The 17,373-nt window shown below is 36.6% G+C and overlaps 1 protein-coding gene across 2 annotated transcripts in view; it reads left to right on the top strand.

Moving 5' to 3' along the window:
* The window catches only part of LOC128875681 (protein rhomboid), a 435,457-nt gene that overhangs the window by 296,147 nt on the left and 121,937 nt on the right, over positions 1 to 17,373 (top strand). For both annotated transcript variants that reach the window (XM_054121491.1, XM_054121492.1), the window contains one exon: positions 5,485 to 5,597. In XM_054121491.1, coding sequence (XP_053977466.1) covers positions 5,485 to 5,597 — 113 coding nt within the window. The remainder of the gene's footprint in view (positions 1 to 5,484; positions 5,598 to 17,373) is intronic.

Here is a 17,373-nt window from a genome sequence, read left to right as displayed (position 1 = left end):
AATAATTATAGAGAATAATTCAAATTGATAAAGCTTTAAATTTAATTCCTTATAATAATTCAACAATATTTCAATTAATCAAATAATAAAGTATCAGGAAAATCTATGCTCTGAAGTAACAATAAATTTTGAACACTTTACAGTCCAAGAATTTTGTTAATACAAACTATTAGCAATTACAAAGCAATTTTATGATCTTAAATATTTAGAAGTGTTGGTCATTTAAATTTTATTACATCATTTCGTTAATTCAACTTGCGTTACCACAAACAACATATAAATTCAGTTTTGGTGCACAATGTAGGCCAAAATTTTCTATTTTCTGTAGATCTTGATTAGCCGTAGGCCTCATGAAGTTGGCGCTAGTGTCGCATTGCTCATAACTTCCAGAGATATTCTTCCCTGATAACACGTTATTACAGAAATAAAATTGTTTTTAAATACGTAACATTTTCTTAAACGCCAAAGCTTTCGTTTGAGAGCGTCCGAATACTTTCGTGGTCCACTATAAATGGACGACGTCATTCAATTGGTCCCATCGTTACCTATTTCTATTTTCGTTCCCTCAAACCCTCGTCCTGTAAGGTACTCGTGTTGTTCATCTCTACGATAAGCCATGAACGATAGATTAAATTTCACGGTGGGATCCACAAGTCGCCGACAAAAAGAATCCGGTGGTGTTTCGGTAGACGTGGCCCGGCGCCATTCTCTTCTAAATATCCTGGATAGGTTGCGGCAGGACGATAAACTCCGAACAAACGATCGAGATTAATAGAACGAGCCCTTGAGCCCCTTCTGCGATACTATCGATCCAGGTCACGACGACGGGACACACCGAGCGACTCTCCCTGGGATCGTAAATTCACGTCGAAGATTTACTTACTTAGCCGGACACTGGTCGCCGACGAATCTCCTATGCTTCATTGCCAGTAAAACCTTCGCCTATACAACGCCACCGAGAAATGTTTGATCCTCGATTGCACGAAATTCTATTGTATTTTTTAAACGGGAAATTACTTTACGTTAATAGGAACACCTAGAAATAAATTCTCGATCGTGGCCGGAGAAAAACTGAGGGAATAAGTGAGGACAACTGAATGAGTGGCCAAGACGTTTCGACGTGGTTAGGAGTATTATTATGCAGTCGAGGTTTGATTGTTGCATTTTCCATATTGCACAGTTGCTAAGCAAGAATATGGGAGTAGTAAGGGGAATATGGTGGGTAAGGATGCTACTCATTGGATTGGTTACTTTGATTATTGTACGGACCTCGATTATTGAATTATTGTCCTGGAATAATCGAGGTTGTACTTTATCTACAATTTATTTGAATATTTGATGTACCTGAAGAGGACATGCACTTTTGGTTAAAACAAAGTATGAAATAAAACACTACTACTCTTTCAATTTTGCTCAACCTACCATTAACCAGTTCTTCATTACCTCTTACTATCAAATTTGAATCTATACATGAAAAAATAACACACTCTATCGATATATTTCTTTGTTCATAAATGAACTATTATTTAAGCTACAGAATGCGGAAGTGAATTTGAAAAGCTACCAAAGATCTTTATTAAATACAATTACCCACAAATTCAGTAAAATTGCCTCGGTGGACTTTACAGGAATTTTTTGTTGTTAAATAGGCTTGCAAGGATAAGATGTAGATTTGTAGAAGTACTTTGTAGTTCTTGGAAGCAACCATTAATTTCTTTTAATCATCACGACTTTACATTCGATCTCGAGTGACAATTAACGATCGATCGGCGATCGTCAGTTGTTAATGGAATTACATTTTGCCCAACACGGTCGAACGTTAAAGAAGCCCCACGCGCGATAGCGACGAGGCGTCCCGAGCGAAAACGACGTCTCCACAGTGGCAGCAAATTTAATTTTCTTCGTCTACTAGACGGAAGTCCTTCCCTGGATTCGTCGGGGCGCACCCTTCCTGCTAGTCTTCCGCCACGACCGCCTCCTTTTGGCAATCAAACGAGCAAGAAACGCTGCGGCTTCCGGCAGCTGGTTCTTCGTGGGCAGAACTTGCTCTATCGAACTTCGTCCCGCGATACCGTGGCCCACTGTCGTAGCCTTGAACAATTGGCCAACACTTCGGTGACAGTTGGGAGCAAAATCGAACCGACGAAAGTATTTTTCATGAAAACGATAACTAATTTACATTTGGAGATGTGATGTGCAAAACATTTGCTGCGTGTCTATTTAGACATTTAATTTACTGTTAACATTAATTTAAACTATTGCGTTCACATTATTCAAATTACTCTCGTTATTCAAGTAACACAAGGATTAACTCTTTGCACTCGAGAGGTGACTCTCAGTCACCATTAGGTGTCACGCAGTAAATCTACAATACCTAATGTTTCTTTAGGTTTAATTTTTTGGGAGCTCGAAGTGTCGATAAAATGATTGTCGGTGAGGTAAAGGTGGCCTTATTCTCAAATCTAGATAGCTTAGAATTCATGGCAATAGAATGCTAAAAAACATCTCGAGTTGCTGTCAGATACCAGAAAAAAATGCTTCGAGTGCAAAGGGTTAAAAATTATGAGTTACGTGTGTTGTTACGCATTACACAAATTATTTAAATAATATGCATTGTACAATTCATACAGAATAAACATGTTTCATACATAATAAATGATATAAAAGTTGAACAAGCTTTTCAAATTATTCGAGTTAATCGAATAATAGAACAATTGCAAATTGTACGAGTACGCATGTTGTATACGCTATGCAAATTATGTAAATAATACAACTTGTACAATCATTTATTTATTAAGTTCCAACAGCGGAGGTAGTGTCGACTATAGTCAAAGTAAATATATCCAGGCCTCACAGTTGTATTTATTTTTTTGTAGACGCAACGATTTTTGTGAGAAGAGTTCGCAAATATTTGTTGGGGATAATCACCACAAGGGGGGTTGAACGTATTCTCGGTGCAGTAAGCATAATAGAAAGCGTTTCTCAGCTCGATGAATCGCAATGTCGCCAGCTCTTACGCCACTGCACATACTCTCTTCCGTCTATATCAGAGGTTCTCAAATTCATTTTGCCTATCACCATCTTCTTCTAAGAGGGAGCAGAATTGTTCATCATCCCCCTGAAAACCTACCTTTTGAAGTCAGCCAATAGAAATTTGCATAATTTTTTATGTTTATGTCGTTGCAAGTAAGACAACCTTACACCTCCAAAGTTTATGATAACATACTAATTTTTATTAAATCTACAAAACTTTTAGCATGGTATACTTTAATCTTTATTAAGAATAATTCTAATACAAGGTGTACCTAAAGTGTGGCCACATAGGCCAACAAATATCAGAAATATATCTGTACAATTTTCTTCATTCCTCGTGTGTTCAGTCTATAGGAACACCCTATAGAATGAAACACCCCAGGCCTATGAATTAATATAATCGAATTTATAATTCAGCTATTACTACACACTCCTTTATTATCATTTTTGTTATAATAGCTACCTTTATAACTAGTTGTTTTGAAAATTACGGTAAAGACTGAAATTACAAAATTATTCATTAAAATCAACCATGATAGCAGATATTTACTATTTACAAAAAATTACTATACCAAAACAAAATACACGGATAATATTAAAAATAATTCTAATGAAAACGAGGAACCTGGTGAGCCATAAATTATCTTATCAATTTGTTGATATTCAACGCCATCCTTATTTTTATCCAACGACACCTAATTACACTTAAGACTACTAGCACCACCTGCATCGTTCCAGGGTCCACCAGGTGACACGATGTTGGCCACTTTGGGAAGCACTGGTCCACATTGACACAAACCGCACGCGTAAGACGGTCCTCGTGATGGTGGATATTTGTCTGCGTTCTCGTGGTACACACTCGGTCTATGTACAGGACTTAGCTCGAGGACTTTGCTAGCGTACTTGCTTGCATTTGCCTAACCGCGTTAACGGATCCCGATCCAAATATCAGCCATCGTGCCTCCAAGACCGCTCAGCTAAGCTTCCGCTACAGGATCGTGCCAAGAACTCACCACCCCATTTCGCGTCGTTGACTTTCGAAAGAGTCTCTCCCTGTTCCCCTCAGTGGTCCCTCTCCAACGTACTACATACATACGCTCTGACTATACTAATGGGATGCAGTAGCTCAAGATATACCCAAAATAACGCCAGGACCTTTCGAGGTTTTATGTTGCCTACAGACTTTTCCTTTGAACGTCTGAGTAGTTCGTTAGGAAAGTGGTGTAAGTTTATCTTCCTTTGTTTGGGGAATGTAACTGGTTTATGTTGCAATCAATGAATGATTGTTTTGCTTTCTTTACTATTTATTAAGCTTAAACAACGTTAGAATAAAGGTAACCTTTATCATACAAATTGTGTTTTGTCTTCTGAATAAAATTTTATGGTAGGCATACTGATAGACACTGAGAATGGGGTAGCAGTTTTCACCCTGATGAAATTTGCAGAATAGTTGCAAACAGATTGTTTCAAAGCCGTGTATTGACCAAGTCAGCCTGATCTATGAGACTGACTTGTAGTTTACTATCTCAGACTCATAATCAATACAATACAGTAGTTTATCCATACAAAGTGCAAAATAAATAAAGATTGAATGGGTTAAAGTGATGTATGCACTTGTGATATTGCTTTTCATATACAAAAATATGAATGGAACAGTCAATAGCATTCCGAACATTTCTAGATGGCCCACTGTTGGAATTTATTTTTCTTGAGGTTCATTTTTCTCACCTAACAACGGTACATGAGGTTCAAATTCAATCTACGCAACGTACGCTACCTGCTACCTTTTCATTTTAATTCCACATCAACTCATTACGTACATTAACCCTTTGACGAGTAAGCATTTGTGTATAATACATAACTAGTAAGAAATTGTATATATGTTACTTATTTAATAAATATATTATATGTATTGTATATCATATTTATTTTTAAGCGGAAGTAGAATCTGAAATTTGTTTATGTTATTATTTGATAAAATATTGAAAACAGCAAAATACAATGTACTGTATCAGATGAGTACTTACTTCCAAAGTATTAAAATTCATTTATTGTGTGGTATTCCTCAAAGCATGAGTATATTGGAACAACGGCACGCATAGATTGCCAGACACTTCTAATTAATGTTTTTTCTTTTCCGATTTGTACTCTGTTTGGCTAGAATAAGTTTGGACGCACCGGTGCGTCCGTACTTGTCAAAGGGTTAAATCTATAAATCGCAATTTTTTAAGAAATTTGTATACAAAATTATCCAATCATTTTATCAGCTACTCGTAACTGAAGAAACCCATGAAATTCATTCTTTTCCTATAGTCATTCGAAATATTTAAGTGACCGTGGTATAAATTAAACATACTGGCAATGGTGTTAGTACTCTGAATACAGTATTATATAATAGAATGCAAACATTGAAGATGGTAGAATTACAGTGTGAAAATATTTCTGTTGCAGATGAGTGGCAAACGAACGAGGAGCTTCAAGTGCGCGGTTCACCATCGTGACCGTGAGGTTTGCTCGGAAAACGATTTTCACCTGCTCGTGCACGAGCCTCCTCTCTTTCGCAGGTAAGATTATAACTCAAACTTTATTTCCTACTGTAAAACTATGACAATTATTTGAAAAGGGAGTGTTATAGCTATCAACCTGAAAAAGAGTATTATTATTGGAAAACAGTATATCTAAATAGACCACAGTATAAACCTGATCATCTAGCTAGAATGTTCAACTGCTCTCTGGCAGTAACATGACTATTCAGGGAAGATATTGAAGTGTATCTTAGTAACCCTAAAAAAAAGTGATGTCTTTCGGTTTCATATTTTGAAAAAGAGAATTCACACAGAATCAACACAGAATCACCATTAACACATTGTTGACCAGTCACGAGTTAACTCGTGTTTGCACTTGCATTATTTATTTCAATTTATGAAACCCAGGGCGATATAGAATATTGCAAAAGCTTTGCTCATCATGTTTAGTCCTGTCAGTTTTTGATTCTTTTTTAACAATAGAATATACTCTCCTCAGTATTTAGGTTTATATCACTCAGGAGTTCAGTAGTATAAAAATTACGAAATAATAGCTGGTGACATGAAGTCGCTTCTGGGTAAAATTGCCGATCAACAATGTGTTAATATTTAAGTGTCTGTTTGTATTACTGTGTCTCCTCTCTACAAAAACATACTAAACGAGTCCCTGTATTTGTGGTTTGAAAGCCAAGACTTGAAAATATCGCGAAGTTCGAAAAACCGTTTGAGAAAAGAGAGATCAAGTATCGCCTAGCAATGCCCGTCTCTATTGCATTCGGTAACAATCGTGAAAATAAAAATGGAGCAAAGAGCAATTCGCATCCGCGCCTCATACGATCCCTCTGTAGTCCATCTAGAGCACGAAATCTCTACGCTACCAAAGAGAAATTCCTGTGCACATAAGATAAGAAGCGCCGGCAACCTGCAGGCTCTTTGCAAATAAAATATCGCTCGGGCGTCAAGCGAACAGAAGATAGAAGAGCACGGATGGAAAGTGAGGGGGAGGAAGGCATAGAAACGAAGGGTGGTCGGGTGGAAATATAACGAGACGATATTCCAGGCAGGTAGTGCGAGCACGCTTGGAATTCGACGCGAGTAGAGCCCTTAAGTCTCGCGGCATTCCCCTTTTCTCATCGTCGCTCCTGTTCTCGCGTCGTGACGCCTCAACACCTCGACGCCCCCACTCGTCGCCGATGGGGGAAGGACCACGCAAATTTTCGCGACGAATCTGGGAAACGTATAAAAGTGGCTCCACGACACCCCCGGGATCCGCGAACCGCTTTCACATCAGAAAACTAAGAATGCTTTACTGCCGGCGATACGTCTAGCTGGAAGCAATCGCAAACGACCGCGTTGAATTCAAGAAGAGGTAGGTTGATGTAGAACTTTCTTGGTAGCCAACGCCACCTGTCGACGTTACGTTTCGAAACGAAATATGGGATCCATCATTCATGTCACTGTTTCAAAAATTGCCATCTATGTATGTATAGAAATCGGGATTGTAAGTTTCATAATTTTCTGATGAACCACTATCGAGGTATCAAACAAACGCCAACATACGTGCAGACACACATCCAATCGTGCAGAATTTCTTTAAAAATTTAATCGCTTCAATATTTCACATAGAGGAGTCGCGATACTAAACTTCATGATTTTCGGATGAAGTATTCTATTTATAAGGTACCAAGGAAAATGGAGCCCAATACACATACACACACTCATGCATAGAGAATTTCTTCAAACATTGAATGACATTGATATTCCATATACGAAACTCGTCATATCAAAATTCATAATTTTCTGATGGTACACTTTTGAGATATAAAAAAACACAAGGTTCTACGTACATAATACACAAATCCATACAAACAGCAGTTGGTTTTAAAAAAACGAAACGTACCAATACTGTATGTAGATGAAGTCTTCATATTTAATTTCACCATTTTGCGATGAATGAGAATTACTCGTGAGATATAAAACAAAGCAAACCACAACATACATACGCATACACACATGTACATATAATTATTTTCAAAAATGGAGTGACATCAGCATTCCATACATAACAATCATGACATAAAGCTTTATGATTTCCTGATAAACCATTCCTGTACGCGAAATATAACACAAAAGAGCTCAACATACATGCATACATAGATCCATACATGCGAAATTTGGTAACCGATATTTTTGCATTTTTGGACTCGGTCCACCTCAAAATATCGATAAATGCAAAAACTCGAGGGTGTCGAATTTTGTCGGAGACCAATACTTCCCTTCCGGCATATTCAATAACAGCCTGGAGAGTAATAGTATGTGGGCGGGGTCATGTGACCGACGAAGACAGTTATACGCTCCGCGACAAACGTCTAGCGAAATTGTGGGAAACTCTGCTCTAGGAAGAAATTTCTTTTCGATTCATGCGCATTAATGTTAATGCTTGCTTTCAGTCGTGAAATTCAAGGAAGCACCGAATGATGTTATTAAAAGTCTCAAGAATTTGTCTCGAATCTCAACATTTTCTATACTTTTATTTTCTTAACTGTTAAGTGCTACAGAGAAGAAGTATTGCTCTGAGTCAAAATGCAAAAGGATTACGTTTTATTTAAAAGAATTTGTTTAAAAAATGAATAGCATCAATGTTGCATATAAACAAGTCCTTATACTAAATTTCATTGACTTTCTGACGAAGCACATTAGAGGTATGAGACACAAGGGATTCCAACATATACACATTACATACATACACGTGCACATTCATACGTAGAAAATTTGGTAAAAAAACTGCATGACAGTAATGCCCCCTATATATACTATAAATCACTGCACCAAGTTCGTTTGATTATCCGAAGTTGACGTTTCTATCTCACCCTGACATTCACCACCGCAATTTCAAACTTCTCGAGCCTGTTCCACCACAATTTCCAAAGAACGACGACTATTTTACTCCTCCAAGCCGGTGTAACCCCTCAAGCCGAGTAATTGGCGAACCGCGCGAAGATTCCCAGCGTTCCCAGTTCCATAATTTTAGTCTAGCGTCTATAGGTCCCTCTCGCCGGCACGCAAGAGACGTTTTTAATCGGAGTTTCCGTAGAGCGTGCACGGAGCGGAAAATTTCTACGAGAAACACGGCTATTAACCGTAGATTCCTTTCTGTTCTTCCGTCTCCCGCTTTATAAATCCCTCGGCGCAGCGTGCTCTCGTTCCTGGCTCGAATGCGCCCGTTTTATACTTACCCTTGGCAGAAGAGTTCACTTCGAGCCTGGCGGAGGCCCCGGCTTTCTTCGTCGCCAGGCTCAGCGAAAGCTATCTCCCAGACCTGGCTGGCTCCGGATATAAAGCGTCTCGGATAGATATAATCCACCGCCAAGCCACGAAACAAAGATTCACCCTGCCCACCCTTTATGACATTAAACTTTAGTTAAGCCCGCGGAGTTAATATGACTGATTCCATTTTCACTCCCTCGTAATTCCCGCCGCTAACGCCTAGCTGCGACGCTGGCCAGCATTTTTTTAAGCCATGAAATAGCAGCGCCCGGCGTTCGTTAAATAATAGCCGATTCTGGCGACGTTCCTTTCGCGGATTAAATCCGAGCTATCGCGGGCGAGCTGAATTCGCAGAGAGCTGGCAACGTTGCGCGGGACTTTTTTGGTAAACCGCGGTAGTTATCGAGGTTACTCTACGTTTTCAAACGAGGTATGGGAACGACTATGTTAAATTCTCTGTTTCATTTATGACATTATTCCAAAAATTGCCATCAATGTATGTATTGAAGTTAGGATGATAAGCTTCATAATTTTCTGATGAACCACTATCGAGGTATCAAACAAACGCCAACATACATGCAGAGATACATCCAATCGTGCAGAATTTCTTTAAAAATTTAATCGTATCAATATTTCACATAGAGGAGTAGCGATACTAAACTTCATGATTTTCGGATGAATTGTTCAATTAATTTCTAAGATAGCAATGAAAACAGAGCCCAACATTCATTTCGTTTCGAAATCACCTTTTTTGATAGTTTCGTTGTAGTAAATCATTTTTTAAAATTTAACTATGAGTCCTGGTTTTGTAGCAGTACAGGTCAAACATGTACTGTAAAGTTTATTATAACTTTTGTAATATAAATATAAAAGGTTTTTAGGAAGAGATTTTCGAAAGACTTTTTATTTGATTTGTATGTAAAAATTATTTTTATTTGCTTCACTTTACTATTACTATCTTTATGGAAGAATTTAAATCTCGTCGAATATCAAGCGTCACTCAGACATTAAACCACTGCCAGAAAACGCAAGTGACGTAAATTGACACCGGGGCGAACATAATTTCTCAATCGATTGACACAAACTAACGTCGTCGAGACTTTTATGGCTAAGAAAATAGAAGGGGAAATCGAAGAATCCCAAGTAGTGAAAAATTCTAAGTTCAGATTATTCCCCACATTTAAACAAAATCAATCTATTAACACAATATTATAATAATAAATAAACATTAATACATGCAAAACGTAGCGATTGAAGATGACTAGTTAAGTATTATTTCGCTTTTAACGCAAAGCTCCCAAATTATAAAATCCAACCTAGAATATTTGATACTCCTAAGAAATCAAGTCATAAATATAGAATGAAATTTGTTTGTACGAACCTTTGTTTGCAAGAAATTTGATTTTAAAATGCAGAGCACGAGCGCGTTTCGCTCGGTTCAATGGCGCACGTGCCCCGCGTATTTTTTTAAATCGAATACCTCGAAAACAAAGACTCGTACAGAAAAATTCTACTGAATATTTTCCATTCATTTTTTCGAGAAGAATGGTATTCTGGACATTCTGAGAATTTTATTTGCAATAAATGTTGTCTTACTTTTGATAACAAGGCAGAACAAAACCAAGCAAGATTAAAACTCACAAATCTACGTACTCGTTCGGTAACGAGGTACACTGTGGCGTATATATCTGATTATTAATTATCAGATTGTATTACACGATTGCTGGTTCTCTACTCGTTCGTTCGCAGATACTAACTACTATGCCAAGTAGCTTTTGCGGAAAAGAGTAATCAAGACCACGATTTCTGTATTTCCTGTCGTAATTAACTGTTGTGCAGCGTGGCAACTATCATTAAATTTGCCAAGTACGGTTTTTATACTAATCGCATCCTTCCAACAATTTCTCCTAAAGCAAAGGGAAAGCAATATGAGTTAATTAGAAACAAAGGCAAATTTTCGATAATTAACTCGCTGTTCGCCTCGGTTCGTAGAGCTGAATTAATTTCACATCACGGTAATTTCGTGGTATTACGATCTTGCTTCTTTCGTGTAACGTTCAGGCTGAGAGTTTACCCGCGTAGCAATAAGGAGTGTAACATTGTTACATGCAACCACTCCCCGCATCGAGGGAACGAACACGATGCTTATTGGTTCCTCTGTCTCAATGGCGCATTATAACTTCGTGGGGCCCAAGATGAAGTACAATTTGGAGGCCCCATGTTTAAAAAATGGTGTAAAAAACAATATTACTTAAATTCACTCTCATTTTGGCAAGGCAGCAAAACCTACGCAACATAAAACGTACCCACGAATACAGGAATGAGGAAAATTTTATTCGAATAATAGCAGGCGAATAAAACCAACGTTACTCTATTCGTAGTGCTTAATTAATGTAACAGTTGCGTTTTCATTTGTTTATTGTAAATCATTACACTCTACAATTCAAATTCTAACTTTTATTCAGTGAATACTGAATACAAAATTAAATTGTCATCGTTTGTTATTCGAAAGTTTGAATTAGATGAGAATTTTTTCCTCTTCTGTTATAATTTAATAAGAATATTTAGTATTTTTATTTGGACATTGTATGTTATTTCAATTGACAATTTCTTTTGTCCAACACTTCACTACATTCTACTAATATAATATAATAAACATGTTACGTTTATTTGTGTTACTAATTATGATTGTATCACTAACCATTTGCGGTTGTATTAAATTTAGACATGGATATCGTACTGGTCGAAATTAATTTCCGAAGAACGAGCAGGGATACGTAATACGCAGGATTGTGGAGGATAAACAAGATTTATTAATTCTTTTGTGAACTTTAGATATATGTTTACACAATAATGTGTTTCAATGTTATGTTTTTACGAAAAAATTATATTTTATAATTCTCCATCGTGTGGTATCTTTCGGTAAGTTTCTTTTTGCCATTTTTGGAGTATTATTTTTGAAATGTCTTAAGGAAGTATGGAAGGTACAATCGGAGACAAATGTACATGAAATATCAATTAATCGAATATCTTTGTAATTACGACATTTAAATGAAAAAATTTATAGTTACAAGTTTGTTTTTAATGTCAAGTTTCTAATTTAACACGAATTTTTTGTATCTATTTAATTTTAGAATGAAATTCTTAATCTTTTTAATCATTAATGATAACACTTTTGGCATTGAAAATACCTTGAATTCAATTTCAAATAAAAAAATACAGAGAAAGTGTAAAATGATGTGTGGACGAATACAATATAAGATTAGGATGGTTCTTTGCTGTGATGGCTAAGAGCAGACGTACGACCGGAACGGTAAAAAAGCTTTGGTGGCTGAGAGTAGACATACGACCTTAAAGGGTTAATAATAGTTTCTTCCTATCTTTATTGACATTTAAAGATGACTCAACCTAAATTTTTGAATCATGAACTAGTACAGCTATAGCCAGAGGTCTTTACAATAAAATATTGTTTAATGCCTTTCGTGGGCAGTAGATGGCTACCAATTTTGCAAGAACGTCAGATAGTTACTAACAGTAACCCACTATTACGGTAAAGGTACCTAGTAATTTCGGATTGCGTCATTGTTAATGTGTCACATACGACCTGGCCGAGCCATTACATGTTTTTACAGTCCAACGTGGTCGAGTGTTATCCACGAGTAGCAGATGGGCACAGTCTGTGCCCCCCTAACATGGCGGCCAGGGGGCACGTGCTCCCTCAGTTCCTACCTTGTCACAGTTCTGATCACGGTTCGTGCTTATTATTGTCAGCCCTCAAAGAGCCCCTCTCTCCCTCGTAGCATCAGAAATCGCCAAGAACCGGAAAGAAGCAGCGACAAATTAGAGGCCGAAGACGTCAATGCGGTTTGTGCTTCTTTGTAAACGCACGGCCCACTTCCACATGTTCCTCCCTGTCGCACGTTCCACCTTTTTCGTTTCCCCGATAATACTTCCGTGAAAAGCGACTGTACAATCCACCCGATAAAGGGAAAACTTATGAACGTCACTCCGTTTTCGCGCTTCGACAGAGTTAATCACGAGACTGCTTCTCGTCCTGTGTTCGCCGTTCCTTCTAATGACAACGTATTTGTTGAGGGTTCGGAGCTCATTTGACGTTATAGTCGTCAACACTGGTGCAGGTTTACTCAGCCCAGATATTAATATCCTCGGTACGAAGGTTTGTGTAATGTAGCTGAATACAGCTAAAGCAAAGTGGATGTCATAATTGTACAGTGTTCAGTAAATTCTTGATATTTTGTTTTAATTTAGTTGTGTAACGCCTTTATTTGCCGAATAAAGAAAAAAAAATAGAACTTATGGATACTAAAATGTGCCATAAATTATATTTCAATATAGCAATGTTATGAAATATAGTTGTTAGAAAATATGTACATACATGCAGAATTTTTTTAAATATATATTTAGAATCAATGTTTGATGCAGAGTCGATATAGCAAAGTTTATGATTTTCTAACAAACAACTCCTGAGATATAAATCAAACTAAATGTCGATATAAAGCGAACAAACGAAAAGAGTATAATAAACCCCGCCTCCAATTGTACTCAGCAGGACGCTCTTCTGGTCTATGTGCACGCCTACAATTACAAAAATTGTTGTATGTTGGTGGACACGGTACCTTGATTCACAAACGTGACAAAGTAGTATGCAACTACAGTATTGTCTCGAAATAATCAACTGCTTTCTGTCTCGAAATAAGACAATATTGGACGAATTGAGACAATACTGTGCTGTGGGCCATACGAAGGTCAGAGTTAGTTCCGCTCTTCTCACGTGCTTGCTACACATATACAGACTTAAAAATATCTTAAAAGCCTTTATACTAAATTTCAATTTTCTGATGAACCACTTCTGAATTAATTAAAAATGTAATAAAACAAAATGACTTAACATGTATATTACATATAATTTTCAAGGCAGTTTTTGAAAGTTTTTAGACTCGAGATACCTCAAAACATCGAAATATACCAATAATACAGGGAATACAAATTTCTACCAATAAAAATACTACTTCTCTACCCATAACAGCCGGGCAAAGTAAAAAATACGAGTAATATTCCAGAGATTGATTTACCTTTCACGTCGTCTGCGAGTGTCTGGCCTAGAACGAAGTTTCATGGCCTAGATTATAATTCCTTTTGGCTTGGTGTGCGTCACGCATCGAATGTAATTGAATTTCTCACAACGCGAGGGATTATAAGCAACGGGCGTAGAAGTTTCGCTCTTTCACGAATACGACCGGTATTTTCCCGGCTTCTTTTTCGTACGACGGCCTGCACTTTGTAGAAATAACGAGCTGGCCGAAGCAAGAGGGTAAAGGAAATGAAATTCACGGCTCTTTGATACCGCGTTAGAAAAGCTCCCCGGGATTTCTGCTGGAAAAGCTTTGCAAATTATTTCGATACCCTTCGGAGCCGTCTCGTTTGCCCGCCATTTATTATGCCGCTCATCGAAGTGGTTGTCGATGAATTGTAGGAATTTCTGTTCCCGTTGGAGCTAAGAAACGACGATAATGAAGTTATATCGCGATATAAAAAACGCGATTGTTCTTTGGCTCGCGCGAGCTACAGGTTAGTGCATTTTTTAAGCGCCTCGGAGCGAAAAGTTTCGAAGGGAAAGATGAAATCAAGTCTTTCCTTTATATGGTGCTTATGGTACCATTGGAAGTGACTGAAAGCATTCTCGTACAATATTCTCACAATAGAATTGTTTACCTCTTCAAGGACACTGACATTATGTGTATACTTAGTTTTTTCTTAAATTCAAATTATTTTGAGTGAAACCAAATTGTAATCTCTTGTAGAACTATTTGCTATGGAATCTATCAATAATGAAACAGCATGATAGTAGATTTTAGGATACTTCTGAAGAGTATTCCCTGAATGTTTCAAGTAAATTGATCAAGTATTCCTAGAGATACCGTGTGCACTGACTTGAAAAACATGGTTTGGAGAAAACCGCAATTAGGTGTAGCGTTCGCACGCTTGGAAGTTGGTACATACATCTGGAATTCCGTAACCGTTTACCCATTATGGAAATTCCAAAGATACTGAAGATTTATTTCAACGTAATTGACGTTCGAAACGTGTATGCTTAAAGAAAATATTGCAAACAAAAATCGAGTTCTACAATCTCCAATACGTAACTCGTTGAATTTAATAAACACAGTTGGAAAACTTAATGTGTAAAACGGAACGTGCAAAAGTGTTAATAGGGAATTATATAATTTAAATAATATATGTACCACGGTGAGAATTACTTTCAATAATATTATCATGGATAGAAGCAAATTAAGTGGGTGGAAAACAAATTGAAAAAAATATGCTACCAAAAAATAAAGATTATTTTTGTTATTGTATTTAATGTTACATTAAATATGCATTATTAATAATAATATATAGCCAGATAAACATTTTACATTCACATACATCGCTAAGAAGTCTTCCATATATAGTTTGAAAGTTTAATGAGTAATAATCCAAGACAAATAGTTTTTTACTGTTTTATTTAATATATATCCAGAATTCGTGTACATTGCTGAAAATAAATACATATGTTTATGTTATTAATGTATAAAATTACGAACTTACTTTTCTGTTTCCTTTAGATTTAAACTTTTACTTGCATCAATTCTTTCACACCTAAGAGTACAATTAAATACTAATTTGTAACTTTTCATTCAATCACACAAACAACGTTTGAATCACTAGTTCTCGATCCTCTTCAGATGTTTTATACATATATGCAAAATCTATAAAGGCAAAGAAGAAAATAGTCGCCATATTTTATTTTCAAATCAAATCAAAAATATAAAAAATTATAAAGTACGAATCAATAACTTTACCTGCAATATACTTTTAGATGGTAGTACATAAAAAAAATGTACATATAATTCCTGTCTCCTAAAGAGTTTCTAAATAAACTATCTTCTTACTACAGAAACAAAGGAATCCGCATTCTTTAAATCCAGTATAAAATCATTTATCTTAAGCGAAATAAAGTACGTCCATCAGAGATTTTAAGCACGGCATTGTTTTGACATAGCAACATATGTAAATAATGAAACGCTATGTTACGACCAGCATCGTGAATACACAGTTGTAATTGTAAACAAGATTCACACTCACAGTAAATTTCTGGACAACTTTGTTAGCTTTCAACGGGTGTCTGTGTACATTTTACGTTACACGAATTGGGAGAGGAGGCAAGAATAGCCTATTCGAGAAACCCACGGTTAGCAATGGGTATGTGAATCTCCAGTTTGAACATTTTTGAGCAATTCAATATGCTATACATATTCAAATCGTTTTGAATATCATTCCGTGACTTAATACAATTAATTGCATTAACAAATAGACATTTCTTGTTCTAGAAATTCAAGAAAAATAAAGATTCATTTATATTGAACTGAAAGAGGAATGAAACTTGTTGACCACATAGAAAATACATTGAATGGAGTATTATATTGCGCCAAGATATTTTAATAATAAATTTTGTTCTCTAAAGTTTATCCCACAACTAAGACATTGAAATGTTATGTTACTTAAACAGGTATACACACTAATTTCTACTTAAGTAACCGAATCAAGTAAATTAGTTAAATATTAATACTAGTGAAGAACCTTGGTTGTTGTGTAGAAAATCGAATAAAAGAAAAGGATTACTAATAAAATACAAAAATTAATAAATACACAACGTAAGTAGTATAGATTTCCATCGTATAAATGGAGAAATAAATGTTTGGCATTTCAGTAATTACAATTGTACAATTGCTGTGAATATTAGTCATTCCCTTAAATCGATTATTCTATTTTCTTTTTCGTCTTTTGCCTAATTGTTAATGCAATAAATATTCAGAATTACCCTCAACAACCAATACATTTACATCAATCAACCCCAAAAGAAAAGATCGCTTTTTTAGTGCAATATTTAAAGTCTATAGGAAGCTCGACAAAATAGATATGTATTCAACCTATGTATTCCGTCGTAGACCTAGATCAATATACCGATAACTGGAGGTGAGTAATAATTGAAATTACAACGATATGAAAGTACTCCACGCCAGAAATTAAACCTCTTTTATTTTACCTATTTATTAATTAATTATGATTTTTCATGTAACGAAAATGACCTTTCCCTATCGCACGAAATAGTTAGGGAGAACAAACTTCTCCTTTCGCTTGGATACAGTTTACCCAGTGACAGCGATCTTGTTAATTCCGTTGAAGAAGAGATAGTATCCCGGTGCCCCGTCTTGAAATACAAATCCGTCGAAACTCGACCCAGTCACGTAGCGTCGAATCTCGAAGTTAATAAAGGACATAAAGGAGCTGTTGTAAACTACTGGGTCGTGAAAAACGTTTAGGTGAACGCCAGTCGACGGGCATTAGGGCCCTTCGTGGCGCACCTGGTCAGGTTCGATTCGAACGGTCATCAAAGAGAGCGAGAAAATTTCCCGAGCACGTTCACAGCTACCTCCACACTACTGGCCAATTTACTTTTTCAAACGCCGCTGCTCGCCGTCTGTCG

The sequence above is a fragment of the Hylaeus volcanicus genome, chromosome 4 (genome assembly GCF_026283585.1).
Source record: "Hylaeus volcanicus isolate JK05 chromosome 4, UHH_iyHylVolc1.0_haploid, whole genome shotgun sequence".
Lineage (NCBI taxonomy): Eukaryota > Metazoa > Arthropoda > Insecta > Hymenoptera > Colletidae > Hylaeus > Hylaeus volcanicus.
The sequence above is the reverse complement of the archived record's forward strand: the minus strand, read 5'-3'. Positions and strand labels throughout refer to the sequence as shown.